At 38.7% G+C, this 20524-nt stretch overlaps 1 protein-coding gene across 1 annotated transcript in view; it reads right to left on the bottom strand.

Annotated features, from left to right (window-relative positions):
• Nucleotides 1-20458, bottom strand: part of PIK3R1 (phosphoinositide-3-kinase regulatory subunit 1) — a 60109-nt gene extending 39651 nt beyond the window's left edge. Inside the window, exons 1-2 of the mRNA XM_021534414.4 lie at nucleotides 20285-20458; nucleotides 15095-15846 (exon numbers count right to left, since the gene is read on the bottom strand). Of these exons, the coding sequence (XP_021390089.2) occupies nucleotides 15095-15428 (334 nt within the window). The 5' untranslated portion in view covers nucleotides 15429-15846; nucleotides 20285-20458. The remainder of the gene's footprint in view (nucleotides 1-15094; nucleotides 15847-20284) is intronic.
• Nucleotides 20459-20524: the final 66 nt, after the last annotated feature.

Below are 20524 nucleotides of genomic sequence, written 5' to 3'. Positions count from 1 at the left end.
ACTGACCAGTACACTGTGTTATGAAATTCATACAATGTAAAACCAGTTTATAGGAAGTATATAAGAAAATTGAAAATGACAACAAAGATGGTGCTCACAAAAAACTGGCTGTTTTTACATCACCATCTGGAAGCCAAAGATTAACTGAAGTCAGGATAAGAATGTATGGAACAGGATTTCAGTTTGTAGTGGGAGAATTAATTTGCAAAGACCAAAAATAAGAGACAAAGCCTCTCTAAGAAAACCCAAACACTCCAAATACAAGAAATCCTTTTGTAACCTTACAGTGTTAGAGTGTCTTGTGGCTAAAACAAAGGAAAATGTCTCACTCTTGAAAACCAGTGGTGTATTGTAAAAGAGTGAAACTGAGCAGAATAGGATGAAATAACTGAAAGAAATATTTTGTAAGTGATCTTGGAGGTGTAAGCTACAGAAGGGCAAAACTAGAAAAAATAAATCTGGTTAAGAACTGACATGTTCCTTATGATCTTTAGCTCAGATGAATCAAATAAAAGCAGCTCTTTCATGAAATAAATGAGGAAAGCAGAAGTTCTTTTTAGGTCCTCTACAAAGACCCAACATATGAGCAAGAAGCATTCTGATCCATTGCTTCCTTTTCTTCTGCTACTTAGCAGCTGCCCTACACTGACCTACTCCAGCACAGCAGAATGTGCTGTAGACATTCTCCAACTTCCTTGTAGAAATTTCATGGGTAACAGGACCAATGCAATCTCTGAATTTAGAGGACTACTAAGTGTATACATGAGAATGACAAGAAAAAAAACTAATGTTGTGAATATTTAAGTATTACTAGTGTACAGCTCTTCTAGAGGTCACACATCCTGCTCCTGCCAAGAAAGTTAGCTGTCTTCTAACCCATATATATCTGAAAATATAGTGGTACTATCTATGTATTTATCTCTATTTCCACATAGGTACAGAGCTTAAAGCAACAATCACTCAGTTGACTTGGAATGTAGCTTATAGTATGCAATAAAGGAATAAAAATATATTCCTACTTGCGCAAGATGTGATCAAACGTGGAAAGGCCTTCTAGCTATGACTCACTAAGAAATGGGCGGGGGATTGAGAGGCTGAAAGGCTGCTGGCAGACTGGAATAAGCCTTTCACACTCGCCAGCAAGGACTGAGAATTGACTGTTCTGTCAAAATGCCAGGTATATCCTGGTTCTTTTCCTGCTATCCTACTGTGTGTGGGATGGTGAGAGAGGAAAGAAAGGAAGTATTCCATTTACGGTCTTTTCATTATTGTGGTCCAAAGGAATCCTTGGTCATCTTGACAGAAGAAAGAACCAGTTACCTTTATCTGGCCCTAGCAGAAGGGAGCACCTTTTCCTCATTTAATTTGCCTTTTCAAATTTATTTATTTATTCATCTAGCTATTTAAATGTTGGCCATGCCAGAAAGAAAAAGGGTATTTCACTTGACTCCCAGAAGGAAAATGATTCTAAAAGGATTAGTTCTGTGCTGAGAACAAGAAAAAGAGGAATACATTAATTTTAAACTGACCTGATTTTTCTAAAACGCATATGACCTCTTGTTTTTAAGCACAGTTGACATGAACTGCCTGCATGAAGCTGGAAAATCTTGTCTCCTAAATAGCTCAGATGTGGCAACTTCAGAGAACTTTACTGAGGATTTTACAAGATAAAACCCCTCAAAAATGGCAGCAGGCAGCTGCTCTAACTCACCTAAGCTCTGCTATACTACCACCAGGTAACTATTTATTGCAGGACCTATTACCTCTCAAAGGATTTTAATCTTTCATGGTAAATGTGCCACTAGTAGCCTCTCAAATAATTCAGATGTATCAGTATGAGCAATCATCTAAACTGTGGCCTTATTTAAAGGGAAATTCCCTTTTATTTTTGCTTTTTTGGTGGTTTGGGCTTTTTCAAATAGCATATTTCTTGATCTCTCAGGGGAGCCAGCTCTTCTGCTTCTCTTTTTCTTGTTTCACTACATCAGTCTGCTTTCCACCTGTCAGCTTCCCATATTTCAAATCTTCTCTCAAACTGAGAAGTAAGGCTTAGGAGACAGAGCAAGGTGGCTGATTATTCTGTAATGGCATTCAGGTAGGACTGAGCAAATCAAAGGACCAAGTCAAAATGCTAATCTGTGTTGCCTGAGGCTGAGGAGAAAGACATCAAGAAAGTGTAAGGCCACTGGTTTAGACTTCTCTAGCTACACATACTCAGTTGTTTGTCTGCTGATTACAGAGCACTGCAGGATAGTTGTTTTAAACTTGTATGCCTAAAGACTGGTTTGGGGATTTATTTTATTTTTTTGCCAGAATAGCTACAAATTACATATTACAAAATTAAATGCAGAAATTTAACATATACTGGGAGGCAATAGTGCAGTTTTGAGTCATGCTAATAAAGACAAGAACAAAGTTTCATAGCCTATTATAGTGGCCATTTATGTCACAGTCTGACAGTGCTCTGAAAATATCCAAAACAAGCTGCAAAGTTTTTTATAGAAAACAGAAAATAAGCATGGATTAAAGATTTCTGAAAAGTTGCAAATAGGTAACCAAATAATACTTAGCATGACAGAAAACACAGTATTTTCCAGAACATTAACTTGATACTGAAATAAGAGAATTTCATGTTTTTACTTCTGCATGGCTATCAACTTGAGCCCAACAGAACAAATTGGAACCATATTCAAGTCTATTTTTTCCTGCTGGCTTTTATAGCTTCCCCATGCTTTCTGCACATTACATGTTCCCTCTATTTTGCTCTCAGCATTTGGACTCTCTCCTTCAGGCATTCTGTAATCCTGCCAGCCAAAGAGCATTGCTTTAGTAAGTAGATCTGCCAACTTAAACACCAGACTCCTAAGGCAATCAAATAATGAAACACACATGTATGTACTTGCACATAATCTGTCAAATACCTCTCTAGCCCACTACAAATGATTTTTGCAATCTGGGGTTTTCAGAGGAGCATGCATTCATACATAGTTTTCAAAGATCAAATGTCGTGGCTCTCCAGAGTTCTCTGTCTTGTTTGTATACTCAAACTCAATGACCCTGGAATTTCCATATTAACATCTAAAGATATGAAAAATGAAAAACATAAAACCACAAAGGTTTTTGTGCAGAAAACTTGATATGGAGTAAGAGGAGAAAACTTCATATGGAGTAAGTATATCCTTCAATTTCTCCAATTTGGCAGAGAGGTCTCCTGCAGGACAGCACAGATTCTGCCATCGCAGAACACTCTTTCCACGTTTCTAGTGTGTCTGGAAAGTTAGTGAATAACCATTCCAGGTGTCAAGAGTATTTTTCATACTTCCCCCATTACTCATCTTTCATCCACACTTGATGTCTTGACTTCCACTTTCTAAACCAGTGTTTCCTGAAAGAGGAATCTAATGTATGATGCTAGCAATAGAGTAACCCAGGAAAAGCTTTGAACTTTGTCATATTAGGATAAAATTGTGCTGCTGCTGCCGCATCTCTTGATTAAGAAAGGTTGCAATTTATTACATGGCAAGATAAAGATGGGAGCAAAAGCGTCTTTCAAGGAAGTAAGTTAGTATTAGAAGAACAAAAATCAAGTTTCAAGGATGGTAATTTACTGTGTAATGTCATAATTTGCAAAAATTCCTGTACTGTGAATCACAACTATGATACAACAAAAGCCCCTCAAAACTAATAGAGATGCACCATAAAAACCTAAAGTAAGAGGTGCTTAAAACATGTGCCACTGAAACATTCTATTGTGAAACATGTTTAACATGTACAACAAAGTACTGAGAATTTGAAACTCTTGATTTGCAAAATCATGGAACAAGTAAGTTAACACTAAATTATCCTCCAATACTTGTTGAATCTGTGCACTCACATTCTAGTAATTATTTTGATTTTGATGCTTACATTTGAATTCCAACCAGTGCAGGAAGAGGTATGCCAGAAAGATTTGTTCTGCAAGGAATTGTTTTGGACATCCAAAACTGATGCCAGACACAGAGTGAGAATATGGCACTCACTCCTTGGGACAAATGAAGATTTACAGAGTCAAACCTAATCCATTTCTAGTTCCTGGCTTTATATATCTCAATGAAATGTAACTGCTAAGGTTCTCATATGTTAAGAGTTTTTAAAAGTTACACCCTAGGATAGCCTTTTTGAAGTTAAATCTACATGGCACCCCTATGATGAAGAGATTAACCTTAGACTATCTTAAAGCAGTAGGTTAGTTTGTTTGGTTGTTTTTTTAATTGTTTTGTTTACCTTATTCCTTACAGGAACCATGATAGCAGCTTTGCTCATGACTTAGTACTTGTTATGAAGTTATGAAGTTCTATGAAACACTAATTAGTCATGCCATTGGAAAGAGCACAGGTATCAATGAAAAAACCTGTTTCCAGAGAGAAAGTTGAAGGCTGTGAAGAACAGGTGGCTTAATACCACAAACTGATCAACCGGAATGAAGCAATTCAGTGAAGATCTTGAAAAAAAACAAAGCAAGAATAAGTGGGAAAGGTGGGACGACTAAATAATTTTTAAAAATTGTATCAGATGGTATACACTGAAAGAAGTTGTACTTTCATGTATAAACACAAGATTTAGATGCAGTTTTGAAACATTAATGTTCTACTGTTAGGGTGAAGCTCACTGTCAATACACACATATATCAAGGTGATAAAACTCTGAATTTATTCTAAATAAAATAATTTGTTACAGTAACAGAAAATACAAATAAAACTGCCACCGTTTCACTTCCTCAATTATAAGAAACCCCTATTACTGTCACATTAGTTACCCAAACAGGCAGCCCTAAGGAAAATATCAGCCCTGCCAAAGTATCTATCAGCCTACAGCAAATTTTTAACATGTATCAGTGAAGGGTTCTGAACATATTAAAAGAAAATAACCTCGTGAAAGTAGTTTCCATACTGTCATCACCAAATACAACTAAGTATATGTAGTTTCCCAAATGAAAACATTTTACATCTAAATTCACAATTCTTACCATGTAATGGACATTAAAGGGATAAAAAGTTAAGTAATAGACACTAAATGTGTACTAGAGGAATAAGTTTGGACTAATTAGTAACAGGCTTTAAATTCACTTAGAAGTTAGGAGCTCAAAACAGGAATAACAGGGTGAAATTACATGCCCTGCATTACCCCAGGACCTCAGAAGAGATGCTCACAACAGAGTTTCCCTTACTTGTATTCAAAATTTATGAAAGGACAGTCAGACTCTGTTCTTTATGCCAGTGTTTATGGTGTAGTATTTAATGCACATTCATATGCTATGATTCTGGTATACTGGAATCTCTTCAAAAAAGATATAAGATTTGCACTACCAACCCTAAATATATTGTGAATTTTGTGAAACAGAACTAAGAGTAAGAACTATGGGATTTTTTCAATGCTGCTAAACCTTGACAATAGGTCTGATCCTGTTCCTTCTGAAGTTGAGATGGGTTTTGCCACCAATTTAAGGGAAAGTAGAATAGTAACCTATGGCTTCTTGTATGAACAAGTTCTTGACGTAAAGAAAAAAAATCTCAACCGGGTATAGTAGTTTCAAGAACATCAGTACTTTACAATAATTTTATTTTTAGTTTGCATCCAAAAGGGTTTTGAAGAAAATATTTTAATGCTCTACTTAGAAGAGAGCAGCACACATTAACAAGCATGGGCATGTTCCATCCAAACTACTAGACAATTTACCACTGTATTTGACTGACTGGCTATTTAGTTCAAACAGACATTAAGAATTAAAAACAAAACCCAACAAAATAACCATTCTCATCTAATTGGCATGTTCTTACTGTGTCATAATAAAACCCTACATATTTGTCTTAGAGGAAACATCTGGAGAAAAAGCATAACAGTTGGTAACTGTCTTCCCCTTTTTTGCTAAACTGTTCACGCAACTCAAAGTCCTGCATCCTAAATCACTCTGGAAGGCACCAGCAGCCCACTAGCTTTTTCAGTGAAGGTTTTAATATCAAAAATACATTACTTTCAACTTGCTAAGAAGCAAGATTTTATGCTAGTTGCTCTGTAGTAAACATTGTTCAACCAGTGGTTTAATATTACCCCCAAATCCTGACAATAATGGGATTGTGAAAATCTCTTATTTCATGTAGGGGACTGCAGTTTACAGAGGCTACCAGAAAGTTTTTAGAGTTGTAAGCACTAGGTTTGATCCAAGCGGTAGTCAGAAAAACATGGAAGTTGCAGGGAACGCACGCTAGTCTTTCAACCAGCAGTAATTAACTATAAATACAGCAAAGAGAATTCAAACATTCATTACTCTGTGGCCTTAAGAACCTCTCATTCAATGTACAGAGGTCCTATTTTCTGTTATTTCAGAAAAAAATTCGCTACTTGCTGTTTAGAATATGTTCCTTAAAATTCTATCAATTGTCCAGGCCAGATTACAAGGATGACTAGAAAAATTTTTATGCCTAGAGCTGGCTTGCACTGGAGCAAAAAAGCCTCCCTTAATCTTTTTCTTATTAAGAAATTTGCTTAGTTAGGCTACTGACTGGCTTTGCTAGTCTGTCTTCAGAACAATTGAGTAGATTTGGACTGACAAGAATATATTCTAAATTGTACTTAAACATCTGTACAGATTTTACTCCAAAGTACCTAAAATAAGCCTTCACAGAAGACCCATTTACCAGCAAAAACTGAAAGGCCAAGGAACAGATCACACCTTGCTGCAACCCATGGTGTCTTGGTGCCTCACAGCTCTTTGCAGATCACACCAGGGCAGATGTCTCTCATGCATGTGCCAGTCAGCCAAGAGCAAAGCAGGAAATGATGGAGGGTTTTGCCACGGTCTCTGCTGCTCCTAACCTGTGCCAAGCAGCTGTGTCTTGGCAAGGAGACAATTCAAGGGTAAGGTCAAAAACACAAGAGATATTTTCCTGCTCCTTCCATCCAAGTGCAGCACATGAAAAATTGCAATGAAATTTGTATGAAAAAATAACACTAGAGAACTGCAATGTGTGCTCACAGTGTTGAACACCATGTGCAAATAGGGAAAAGACTGAAAATTTTTCCCCTTAACTGCTTATTTCTGGAATATTCCTGGGTAGAGAGATAATGAAACCACGTACAGCTGTGCAGCCTTATCTATCATGATGCATAATTAGTGGTTTCTTTCATTATTTCCCTAATTTAAGTGCTTTCATCTACCTCCAACAAAAAAGAGCTGAGGAAGAGGACTGGGAAATAAAAAAGTAACCTTGCAAACTACGATGCTTCTCTTTGAGAGAGACTGCTGGAGAAGCCATAACATGCTTTGAAACATTGATTTGCAGTGTACCATTCAAAAGTTTCTTTGCCAAGAATAGCCCTCCGTCTAATCTGGTATCTACCAATGTTATCCAAGCAGGATGAAGAGATCTTGGAAGAAATAGAAATAGAAACTTAAGATAGCACTTAAGTTTTCTCTCCTAAGCCCAACAAATAAATTCCACTGTTATACTGTAAACACGACCTACAAACCTGGTGCAGCCATGCCTCATGCTAGGTTGTTGTGGTAACTCTATCCCAGTAAAAACCACCTCAGAGGTGCATTCCTGCTCAGACTACAGATCTCAGGTTGCGCTATGCTTCCTTCCTTCCCAGGTGGTGAGCAGGAGGCTATGGAATTGGAGTGTTCAAACATGTTGCATCCAGCAAATACAACCCCAGACAGGAGAAAGAGCAAAGTAGAGAGCACCTGAATTATACCAATCTAATGTGCTTCATTAGAATAATTTGGCTTTTTGCCACTACCTTTACAATTTTAATTGTGCATGTGTTTTACAGAGAAGCATTAAAATGTTAAAGGAAAGCAGAGTTAACTTTGTTTTTCTAAAACATAGACACTAAAAAGAAAAAAAAAAGGCAAAAAACCCACTGTGAAAAATCAACCCCATCTATTTTACTGGAAAGATACAATAGCTGAATCCTGAATGGACTCAAAGTAATTACCGTTCCCGCAAGAGATCTCCCTTCTGCAGGAGCATCTTCCTGTCCCAAATGCCACCAAGTGATTTGCCAGCACAGGTGGAAACTGGTATGTTTAGACCAGACTTAGAGGGCAGATCTTACTTCTTGCCCTCAACTTCTGTAATCTCCAGTGAAGAAATTACCTCAGATACTGAACTCTGGGAAATGTTCTAACACAGCGAATGATGAGGAGCATATACAAACAGACCTAGTGGATTGTACAAGAAAATTGTCTGACAGCTAACTGAACTGTTAAAACATTTTTCATCATTCATATCATAGTTCACATAGTAGTTTTGAAGTATAAGATAGTGTCAAAATATACTTTTGAAGTGTATAAACCATATGCAATCACATCTTTCCTTGGATCAGGGCTTCTGAAAATCTGCCTTGAGGCTCTTGTTACCTGAAAAGCCATCAGCTTAAATATAATTTTTTAATGCTGTCTCACATACAAACTATTCTATGAAGTGTGTCAATATGTGAAAATAAAGTACAAGATTTAGGTGTTATTATTGTGGACAGTATTTATAAAAGGCTGAACAATAAGCAGTAACATTAGTACAAAAGGTTACACCTGCTAACACTTTATGAAAAGATTTCAGGCAATGTCCAAGGATGCAGGCATTTCTACAACACAGTGGAAGGAAGAAAGCAAACAAAAAACAAAACCCCAACAAAAAATCTACAAGTGCCTTCTCTTAATGAAACCATAATAAAATAGAATTGCATTTTAGACATGTTTTTTGCTGAAGGCATGAACAAAAGTTAGCAACTATTAACCAGAGTTATTGTTTTTTCTTTTAAAGCCAGAAATTCTGTCTAAGTTCTCTCAAGTACTTAAGATTCTTACCAAAGTATTCTCAGGACTTAATATCCTTGTCCAGTTAAAATAACCATGTCTTTAATATTGTGTAATTCCCTTTGTCATTCTTAGCTAGGAAAATAAAGAAGTTCTTTGTATTCTAGACCAGATTGATTTAATGGATGTTCATCACGGAGAGTGGCCTTGGTAAGACACAGATGTGAAACAGTGCACAGCCAGCTGCAGTTACAGACCTGTGTTCTTTCACAGAAGAAAATCTGGATGTTTATATGGCATCACACAACTATTTCAGTGGGCATGGTTATTTGCTCAGGATGCTGAATGATCCATTCTTCGCAAACACTTAGTACCATGTATTGCTAACACTCACAAACTGATGTTATCACATGCAAGCCTAAGGAAGAACTATTTGCTAACCAGTGAAGGTTTTTTTTCAGATGTTCCTGGATCACAGCTACAGGCCCAAGATGATTCCAATGAGAGGTGTAGCCTAATTCACTTTTGCCATGCTTTACATATGCCCTAGTTTTCATGTCAGTACAAGGTATCAGCACACTAAATCATTGCAACAGAAGACTAAGAAAATGTAAGTAAAGTCACTCAACATAGCGCTATAGTTGTAATCACAGAAAGGCATAATAAAATCAGTATGATACAAAACAGATAAATATTTGTTATAGCATCAAAATAGGAGTGTCTTATTATTTCAGCTTCTTAATGCAAAAATGTGTAAATTATGGCTTTAAAATTTTTGTTAGATTAATTAGATTTATATAGTCAGGGAAAAGAGATTCACTTTAGTCAAACAAGCCTTTTCCCCCAAGTGATATATTTTTCACAGGAATATCTATTTTTCAATTCAAGTATTATTTTAAAAAGCTCTCTCTCTCACTTTAATTTTTATCCTGTGAAGACTGAAATGCAACATGGAAGACGCTGTGTTTAAAGGTCCTTCCTCCCTGTTGCTTCCTTCCTCCTGTACCAGCAGGTGGGGCCACGCATCAACCATGAACTTGCCCAGGCCCTTTATCCATGTGCAGCTGTACTCGTACTTGCAAAGCCTATCCCTGTGCTTCCTGCGGTGCTTACAAAGGCTTTTTTAGTTATTATCAACCCTGGTACTATCGCTGTGAAAAAAAATGCTCTATCTCACTTCAGTGGAGCTTGCAAAAATCTTTGCCATCATCAGTGATAAAGCAGTTGGCAAGGAGTCTGTTTTCAGATGCATGCACTTATCTGGCAGCTAGAAATTTGCCTAGAAATTTTCACAAGTAGCCAGCAAGGCTTTATGGCAGGAACTTGCCCCATTTCTCAGTGCAAGTCAAACTCAACTGACATGAAAATTCATGACTGCAACACAGTTCTGACAACTGCAGCAGGGCAAAGGCTTATACTCAGACTGGTTCTAAAAAGAAAGAATTCAAGGGCTCTGGCTTGAATGGTAAATATATTTACCATTGCATTTGTCATGAGATAGTGACTCATCACTTCATCCCATAATTTCCTTTTTCCATTTGCCTAAATCAGGCAAGATGACTGTCTTCTTGCCAGTGGAGACTCCAGGTTCGCCACATTTCACTCACTCTTATGTCCCTCAATACACATATCTAAAGAATTTTCACAAATGGATTGCTACACTAGCTTTACAGAAAAATTAAAGAAATAAATCCTACAATACATTCAGTTAAACCATGCACAAAACGTTTTATGCCCTCTGTCAGTTTGGAACTCTATCAGATATTGCATAACCTGGTTGGTGAAAGGAAAGAGTTTCCAACGTTACATGTCATTATCTTTATAAAACTTGATGATCTGTATCTGTTCTAGGAGAAGAGTAAAAAAAAGTTTGGGCTTTTTCTTAAAAAAAAAAAAAATCTGTTTTATAGCTTCATCACAAGAAGGAAGAACTTCAGATTATTTTTAGGCCCAAAATCAGCTGAAATAGTACAAAGTGTCAACATAAACAACCCTTTTAAGTTACACAGGAAGTTGCAGGAACTGCCAAAACATCAAAACAGACAACAGACAAATTATTCATATAAAGTTCTGGTCTGCCCTTCTGCAATCTGATCTTAATTTCAAAGTGAGAATTTAGCATTCCAAGTTAAATCTCTAAGTATTTCAGTCCATCAATCAAAGCTTTATGCTCCAAAGCCTGCTTAAGATCAGCCTTCACAAAACAGGTAGAGAAATGAATGATACTTGATACTGTATGAATCAACTCTAAATGTATATGACTCCATCAGTTGAGTTAAATCAATGTTTGAAAAATGTATCTGGACTTCATACATCTTATGCATTATCAATTTGCAAAGATTTGAGGAAAACTGGGATAAAGTGAGAAGAACCAGCCTAATGCAGCTTCTATTAAAAAAAAAAAAAATTCCAAGAGAAAAACCCCAGTCATGTAAAATATTTCCTGCTTCACATAAACCTCAGATATCTAAAGATGACCCTATGCTGTGTCTCCATTGTTTCAAGTACCTCAATATTCCCAACAGCAGCCAGGTGGGAAAAAAAATGTGACGTGTTGGGTCACTTGGAACCTCTCAACAGTGAGAAGAATTACATCTGCCTTGCCATAGCTCTAACATTGCATCAGGCCTGAGACTGGAAGGTGCTAGAGACTTCTTGGGACTTATTTTTCTCTTTTCTTTTCAATACCCTTTCAGATTCAATTCAAAAAAATCCCCAGAAAATCTACTAAATATAGTTCTTTATTGACAAAGGTAAGGGGAAGACAGGCAAAAGGTAACAGTCCTAAAATGCAGCCAAGGAATGCCAATTCTTGTCTTCACCAATGGTTCAAGAAACTTAAATAAATGAATAAGTGATGAATAAAATAAAAATATGGGGAGTTAAGTGTTTTAATGGAACTTAAGACTACCAGCAAGGGGGGTTTTGTTTTCAGATTGTCTTTTAACATTTAGGAAGCTCCCTGTTCCTAAGACTGGCTGCATAAGACATGGGCCTGATGAGCATCTCTACCCATGTCACCAGTCTCATTGACTGTAAAATGTGTTCATATGTCTATGATTATTTGTGTATGAGTAATACACCATTGTGAGTACAGCAGCATTGTGCTTAAATACTGCAAATTAGATCCAATACAAAGCAATCTGGACATTCATGAGCAAGTGATCAGGGTTAATAAAACCAAGGGAAAAAAACATTCAGAGTGAATAATTAAGTATTAAAGATACTGAAAGTATTAAAAACTTTTTTCTTCAAAAATAAACCTAGATATATGGCAAATTAAAGGAACTTCTTCGATTATGCATAAATATTCTTTGAAATTGTAAGTTTCTGGTACTCTTATTCAACATATATGCAACAGGAGTACATACAGAATTGAATCTTTACAGAATTTAAAAAGTGTACAGATTACAGATAAATGAGGTACGTTTAAGAAGTCTTAAGTTACAGTTCCCCATTAATTCATCATTTTAATCCACAGTATTTTCAATTCATCAAGTAATGAAAATGTAGACTTGAATGCATTTGGTCAGGTAAGCTTCACACTACACATTAATTTATTTGAAATACACTCCATGGGTGTAGAGAAAAGTATCATATTGGGAATAATCTTTTGGCCTACTGCCCATTACTTTGGCTGATGGACAATGTTAACTGTGCTATTCACTGCCCCAAATAACATACACAAAAATATCGAAGCAACCTGTAAGTCAAACATATATTGTTACATTGTTCTTTATCTGAACTATATTTCTTCCCTCACCTCTGTTTTTACCCTAATTTTGGTAGGGTAACTTTTGTACGGTAATTCTGCTAACTTAAAAATTTCACCTTCATTTTGATTTTTCTAATATTCTTTCAGTACACTTCCAAATCCGTTTCTAAGATTCAAAGCACTCTCTGGTTTCAATCTCTACAGAAAAAAAAAGATCTGTAAAGAGACTACTTATAATTACTTTTCCTAATATCTTTTAGGAAAGCATACTTTATTTTAACAGTAATTAAGCCTGAAGTTCAAATTTCTATTCAGAAGAGTCTAATCCCTGGTGTTAGGGCATTATGGAGGTGTCTAGCTTCTTATATGAAGCTTAAAATCTTTAATTCAAAACCAGCTATGGGAACTCTTTTTTTTGTTTTTGTTTTTTAAACAGAAGAAAACAAGGTTGGACTGCAAGCTGATTCTTAAACATTTTAGAGCACAGCAGGATTATGTGAGCAGGCTTTGAGATGAAGATTCTCAGTTAAATCAGAACATTTTCTCGTTTTCAATTCCCACAGTCCCATGGTATTGAAAACAAACATATTGCATGTAAATAGTACTTTGTCTAAAGGCAAAAAATCTCATATAGGAGGTCACATATAAGCAGAGCCCCCGCCCCCCTCCCCCCCCCCCCCACCGCCAGATCTGCAGCAGAATTTCCCAAAGTAACTCCCAGCAGCTGAAACTCCCATAAATGTCTGTTACAAACACAGTCCCGGCATAGGCTTGGAAATAGCAAGACTAACACCAGGACTTCCCAGTGCAGTGTTGTGGCCAGCTCACAGCATGATGCTGTGAACAGAAGCACTGAGCAAGCATGAGTACAGAAACCAAAGAACCAAAGTGCTACTTTTAAAACCAAAAAACATCAAAGCCAGGATGCTGGTTGCTTCACCCCAGTAGGCACATGTAAAGAATGGGATTTTCTTTCCATTCTCTTCTGCTCAAAATGATCTGTCAGCATTGAGGTGTCTATACAAAAAAACATGTTTCTTCTGCAGTTACATATGATGGTGATAACTATCTCCACAGGTGGGTTAAGAAAAGAGCCAGTGTCACCTGAGCAGCAAAATTAATATCCAATATAAAGAATCATCAAAGATGTCACAGTTTTTATTTTATAAGGAAATACTCCATTTTTAGAACTATGCCAGTGGAAGAGAAAACATGAGGCTCTAATGACTAGAAATTAAGAATTCAAGGACTTCAAAGATAGGGACAGTAAACTTAAAATGCTCCAACAGCCTCACCTGCCCTCAACTTCATCCTAACAATGATTTACATCTAGGTACTGCAGACTCGTAAGCAACACTTGCTACAGTGCTTCAGAATACTGCTATATATACACCAGTGCAGATTCATTCTTTATTAAGTCCCCACCAACCAAGAAATGCTTCTGCCAGGTTAACTTAGTTGCCACATTTATATTTTTGTATATTTCTGACCTTATCTTTGCTGGTTTTCAGCACAGCTAAATATAAACTTATAATATGCACAGAGGGGTGAAAATTGATAAATTGATACCACAAATTTGCAAGTGCTGAAAACATTTCTCTGTAGGCAGTGTGATGATACTATTCATTACTATGGTGTCACTGTGAAAATCATGACCACATACTACAACTCTTATTACTTACAGTTAGAAACCAAGAGAATTTATGAAGTACTAGAAGTTGAAGAAATATAAGCCACTCTATACTTCTCCAATAAGCTGTAAAGCCTATGCTAAAATGTACTTAGCTTACTGATCTGTAAAACCCAACTATCTGAATGTGAGTAGGTAAAAGAGACAGAATCACTTGGAGGAAGAGGGTTTTTTGTCCCAAAGCTTTTCCAATTATAAAAGACAAGACTTGTTTCTTCTCTTAACAGAAGAGCTCTGAGAAAATTCTGAGTTGTGCCTAACATACTGTTGCAAATACAGGTTAAAAAGCAACTTAGGAAGGTATTTCTTCTGGTTAACCTTTTTTTATATAAGGTTATAGTTTTCTACTGTATGCCATACTCCCAAAATGATAAATCTGATTTTCTCTGTATTATAATTTCATTGTTAATTTTAAAATATTCATTTTTGCCTTTAATGCCACAGGTTACCCCCCCATGACCAGAATATATATTTTGCTGCTAGCAAGAAATTTGTGGTATTTAGAATGCATAGTATTGGACTCACCAAGAACTTTCTCAGTAGTGAGTTTGATGAACCACAAAAGGAACATTTTCATCAGTTTCTTAGAAGCCTAAAATACATGTTAACCACTTCATTTTCCACTAAGGTTTTTACAGAGGAGAATTAGAAACACACTTTCTGACCTGTGAGATGTACCTCACAGTAAGTCACTGGTCCCTGTGCCTGAGACAAGCCACACTAAACTGCAAAGCGTGTGAGCTAAATGTTACTATGTAGAAACAATTCTTAATTGACTGAAATGAGCGGTACACTAAAAAAGCTGACCAGCAGGTGCTATATACATGAAAGTACATTCAGACAAGACTGTGAAACAAAAATATCTGAAACCAGGCACCTTCTGAATACTGACCTTGTTGCTCACTGTCTGATTCAGCTTTTGCAGGACTTGGTGCTACTGGAAGAGGCCGAGGAGGACGAGGCTTTGGAGTGGGGGGAGATATTTTTTTTCTTCCAATGTACTCTACATAAGTTCCTGGGAAATCCCCCCTCTCCCCTGTGGTTTCATTAAAGCCATTCAACCAACCAATTTCCTCAGGCTTTGCTTCTTCCCCTTCACTGAATCCAAGTGCTAGTAAGGTACCTTTATTCACAGTTAATATATCTCCTAAGTGCAAGTCAATATCTTCTTCTCGCTCTTTTTTGTAGTCATATAAAGCTCTGTATTGATATCCCTCAGCACTCATCTTGGCAAATGATTTAACATTCAAAAATGTTACTAAACAGTATTAAAATGCAATTGTCCAGTTATAGTTTTACGTACAGATAAATTCAAGATGAGTTAAATGGGATGAAAAAAATGTCTCTTAAGTAATAAAATCCAACAGAGAATGAAAAAATACAGTCTGCGTTTTCACTGCTGATGTTTTTACTGATGTATTTATTCTTAGTCACTGTCTGTTGCAGAAGTTAAGTGCTCCAATTCTTCTGTGTCTAGCAATAGTCTTTGAATTAGTTCTTTTTCTGGGCTTCCCGTCACTTCTTTGTCTCCATACACAAGTTCAGCTGACTCTTTAGCCGGTCACACTTTCTTCAGATGTATTTGCCACAGACTGCCCACATACCTTAAATATTCTGCCACCGAACTCTGCACACATGCTTTTCCTGGAAAGAGAAGAGAAATCTGATGAAATCATTTCACATTCTCTTGATGATTGTGAACTTGGTATTCTACCTATGATTTAAGCTTTCTGCAACCCTGGCAAAGACTGTGTCCCACACAAGAATCCTATGTGACAATAAAATCAAGCAAGAGCACAAAAAATATCTCCAGGTAGTGTTTGCATTTTTGTAAAGGATATGTTTCAAATTACTTGAACCAAATTTGTGCCCCTGCAGTATGAGGCATGCTTCCTCCTCTGTGACTTACGGCTACTGAAAAGTCTCAGGGCGAGAGGGCTGGAGCTATTCCTCTAGAGCAGTATCTAACCTGGCATTAAGATTTTATATATTATCTCCCTGAAGCCCGACGGCCAAACCTCTTCTCTACAGGTCTGTCAAGACAGAGGAGGAGCTTACTGTAGTTAGCATTGACCACAGGGGGTATCCAGTCTCCTCCTGTTTATGACAAGGGTGAGGATGGGCAACAATCCCCATCCTAAAGCCTGTATTTCAAAAACCCTATGGAGGAATGTATCTTCTTGTAATCTGTAGAAGAATCGAAGACTCAAAAGAACTTTTACTTGATGATCACCATATTTCCCCTTTTTCTTTTTTAAAGAGGGACTTTACCACTCCCCCCTCTTCCAGATGTTTTTTAATGTGTTTATGGTATAATACTAGAAAAACAACCAGCAACTGAAACAGGCACACCCAGACCACCTAAGCAGCCCTAGCAGGAGTAAAATATCAGGGTGCATGCTTAACTTACATTAAAGGCAAGAGAACACAGGCCTGAACTTTTAGCTCAAGGTTGCCCAACCATAAAGTAAAAGAAAAAATATGACTAAAACCCAAATCTATTTAGAGAACAGTTGCTTGAAGACATATAGAACAGTGAAAGCTTTCTAAATATTATTTCAACTGTTACTCATTTTCATCTACTTAAAAAGACAAGCCAAATCATAATTTGAAATGCTATACTGGAAACCAGAAAGTACTAACTACACAAAGCTGCACTGAAAAGTCCTAAACTACATCTGAATAAAAGACCTGAGAGAGCTGTGTAATTCCATCAGGTAAATATTCACTATGTATTATGTATTCAATGTGTAGAAAGCTCTTTTTTTTTTTTTTTTTTTTTTTTTTTTTTTTTGGTGAAACACTCCCTTTTTACACTGTAAAGAGACATCCATAGATAGGCATGGAACAGGGAACATCTGACAGCTCTTTTCCACACAATTTTTTCTAATGCCTCAGTCATCAAGTCCTTTGAAATGTGACTGACAAGCCAAGAAGTGTTTATAAGAAATCACATGGGCTTTCTGTGGCAGTGAATTAACCTGGTCCCCAATTTGTCTGTGGCTCCTCTTCAGCCCACCAGGTCCCTACAGCATGTTGCACAACATCTCTTGTGACAGAACACAGAAGAAAATTTTGTTGAGTTCTTGAAGAACATCCTTGTCATCCATTTCAACCACTTTTTGTTGTAGGAAAGAATTATGTGAGCCTGAATTAGACTTCCTATTTAAAAAAGCTTGCACATAAGTATTTATTTTAACAACTTGCAAATCTATCTACATGTATTAGGCATCCAGCTCCCACCAAACTTTTAATTAGAAGTTTCTGTAGCCACTTCTGAAAAACCAAACTATGTTGCCTATCTGATGCTACCAAATATCACAGACTTTGTAATTAGCATGAATAGTTTCACTGATGCTTAATTTTACCTCTTCTACCAGAGAAAAGTCTACTGACAAAAACTGGGGAAAAAGTACAAGTATCAGTGTATCAACTAAATAGCAGAGAAGCCACACAAAAGCATGGATTTCTCCTGTTTCATGTAGCAAAAGAAAAAAAGAAATGCACTTACACAGCTTTGATACAAGTTTTATGACTAATACAAATGTTTCCAATCAAAACCAACTATGCACAAAGCAAAGCCTGCTAGAAAATTACCACTTTGACTACTTTAAATACTCTGAAATATTTTCTTTTTAAGGAGGGTTCAACAAGTGCTCTGCTACTACTTATTTAACTCCTACTGCCTATGGGCATTTTGGCAGCCAACGAAGTCTTCTAAACACTGCATAATTCAACTGACTTGACCTACTCCTCTGATCTTTTATTTTTAAACGTATGATAGCAACTTTATGGCCATCTATTTAAAATTATTACTTCTGTCTCTTAGGCATCTCTTGAAAATACAGAACTGGAATGTTGTGCTACAACTTCTTATGACAATTTTAAAGCACATTTTAAAAACTCAAACCGTTAGGAAAACTCAATTAAGTTATGGCATCAAAGTTTCCTTAGATCCAGTTTCCCTGGGGCTCAGAGCTACAACACCTGGTCATACTCACTTATCAGCACCACCCTCAGTACAGAGTACCCAGCATCTGACCTCTTGATCTATGGTTCATGTACCTGGAGACACTCCTGTGAGTCAGCCATTCTGAACTCCTTGGAATTATGCCTTTTTCTATTGTTACTATGTGTCAGGTTCAGGGATGAACTAAGACACAGAGTTCAAAAACCTTGCAGATAGATCCAACACAGTTAGACAAACACCAGTTTTCCACACCTGCTCAGTAACACCACAGTGTATCCAAAATGCCCTCTTAGAGTGCTTGGCTGAGATCCTGTATAAAAAAAATTTCTCTTTACTCCAGTTGAAATTATACAGTTTCTACATTCAGGTATTTTGACTCAAACTGACTTAAGCTGACTGGTCCTAAAATATATAGCTTGGACCATCTTAAATAGATTAAAACAAACAAACCAAACACTTCAGGGAAGAAATAGTCCTATATTTGAGATTATTTTGTTACTGGATTTCCATTTGGCTGGTCAAATGGAAAAGGAGGAAGAAGTATTGTAGGATAATAAATTTTCATTTGTTTTTTATTTAAGAGCATGATGCCACTAAAACATTCCTGAGTTCAGGCAGAATTCCAGCCTCTCAGCAGAATTGTTTACATTGAGCATTTCAGTAGGGATAAAATTTAAAATTCAACATAAAAACTCAAGACATTCCTACAAATTTAGATGGAAAATGCAGGGGATGTGGAATCTTTCCCTTCACCCTCCCCGTCTTCCCCTGTTAAAAATGACATCTGGCTCCCACTTCACTGTTACCCAAGGGTTTCCTCCCACACAAGTTATCATGCCTTTGGTGCTGGAGAATAAAAACTTCTACAGTGACTATACATGCACAGTGATACCAGAGGGGGTGGGCTGGTTACTGGTACAGCATGCCTAGTACATGATGCAAAGATTTTCTTCACCTTTATATTAACAAATTCAATGACCATATTTCCTTGCACTGCAATCTCTCTACTACTAATTCTGAAAATCCCTAGAGAAATAGTGCCAACACAAGCTCCCTTCCACTGCAGGATAAGCTTGGTAGATCGAAGAGCTGACTAACACGCTCAAGGGGACACTGAAATAATGAGAGCTGAGGAGTAAGCCGGGAAATTTGCTTGGAGACCAAGTCTTGTCCCCACTAGGTGTCTATGCACCTGTGACTCAAATTGCAGATTTCTCTGAAATATGTTCTTCAAGTCCACATTAGAACACTATTTTCTGCAAGAAAGTGAGGTCCGTGGTGTATCACCTTTATATCGCTCCCAGTCTGAAATAATTATTTTGAATCTGTGGATATTCTGTCACAAGTCTTTGAACGAATCCAAATATACACACATTGAATAAGTACTCTAAGCACTGTACACCATATCTCATTCTGAAACATCTCAAAAGATCTTATAAAGGTTGCAAACTATGGACGAAGGCAGGCGATAATTAAAGAACTTAGGAAAGCAGTAGAGTGCGGACTTCCGTCCGGCTGAGGCCGTCAGGTGAAGCACTCCGGAGCCCCGCGCCGACGCGCAGTCCCGCCGCTCCGGGGCCGCTCCGGGGCCGGCGCTCCGGGGGTCGCGGCCCCTCCACCGCCGGGCAGGGCCGCGCCGAGCCGGCGCTCCCCGGCAGCGCGGGGACCACGGCGGAGCCCCGGCCACGGAGGACGCCGCGCCGGCCGCTCCCGCCCCAGCGCTCCCTACGGACACCCTTCCGCCGCCCTGGGGGCTGTATCCCGGCGCGGGCACCAGCCTGGCTGCCCACGGCACTCGGGGCGGGGGCTCCGGGCAGCCCCGCGGTGGCCGCTTGCCCTGCCCGCGCAGGAAGCGCCGGGCCGAGCCGCCCCGGCCGCGAGGGGAGAGGCTGCACCATCCTGGGCTCGGCCTCGGCTGCAGCGGACGGCCCTCCCCGGCACGGGCGAAAAAGTTGCGCGGGGCGGCGCTGCCGCTCGGACTGTCACCCCGCAGGAGCGGCCGGTGCCCGGCTCCGGGCGGTGGCACGGCCCTGCACCGCCCCCTCCCGCCCCGCTCCCGTGCCCCGGCAGCCGCCCGACGGGCAGCACCAGCTGCAGCGGGACTCGCTTTACCTCAGCGGCAGCAGCGGTGGCAGCAGCCGCAGCAGGAGCAGCGGGGCTGTCAGCACCTCCCTCCCACGGCCGGGCAGCAGCTGCCGCCGCGACACGCCGCTCTCCGCCGTGCGCCCGTCCCGCCGCGCTCGCCGCCTCAGCGCCTCGGCGGTGCCGTGCCCGCCGCCGGCTCTGCCCCCGTCCCGCCCCCGGCACCTCCGCCAACCCGCTCCGGCGCCGCCTCTCGCTGCCGCTGACTGA

The sequence above is a fragment of the Lonchura striata genome, chromosome Z, assembly GCF_050655825.1.
Source record: "Lonchura striata isolate lonStrDom1 chromosome Z, ASM5065582v1, whole genome shotgun sequence".
Classification (NCBI taxonomy): domain Eukaryota; kingdom Metazoa; phylum Chordata; class Aves; order Passeriformes; family Estrildidae; genus Lonchura; species Lonchura striata.
Note: the sequence above shows the minus strand (reverse complement) of the source record. Positions and strands in the feature narration are given on the sequence as shown.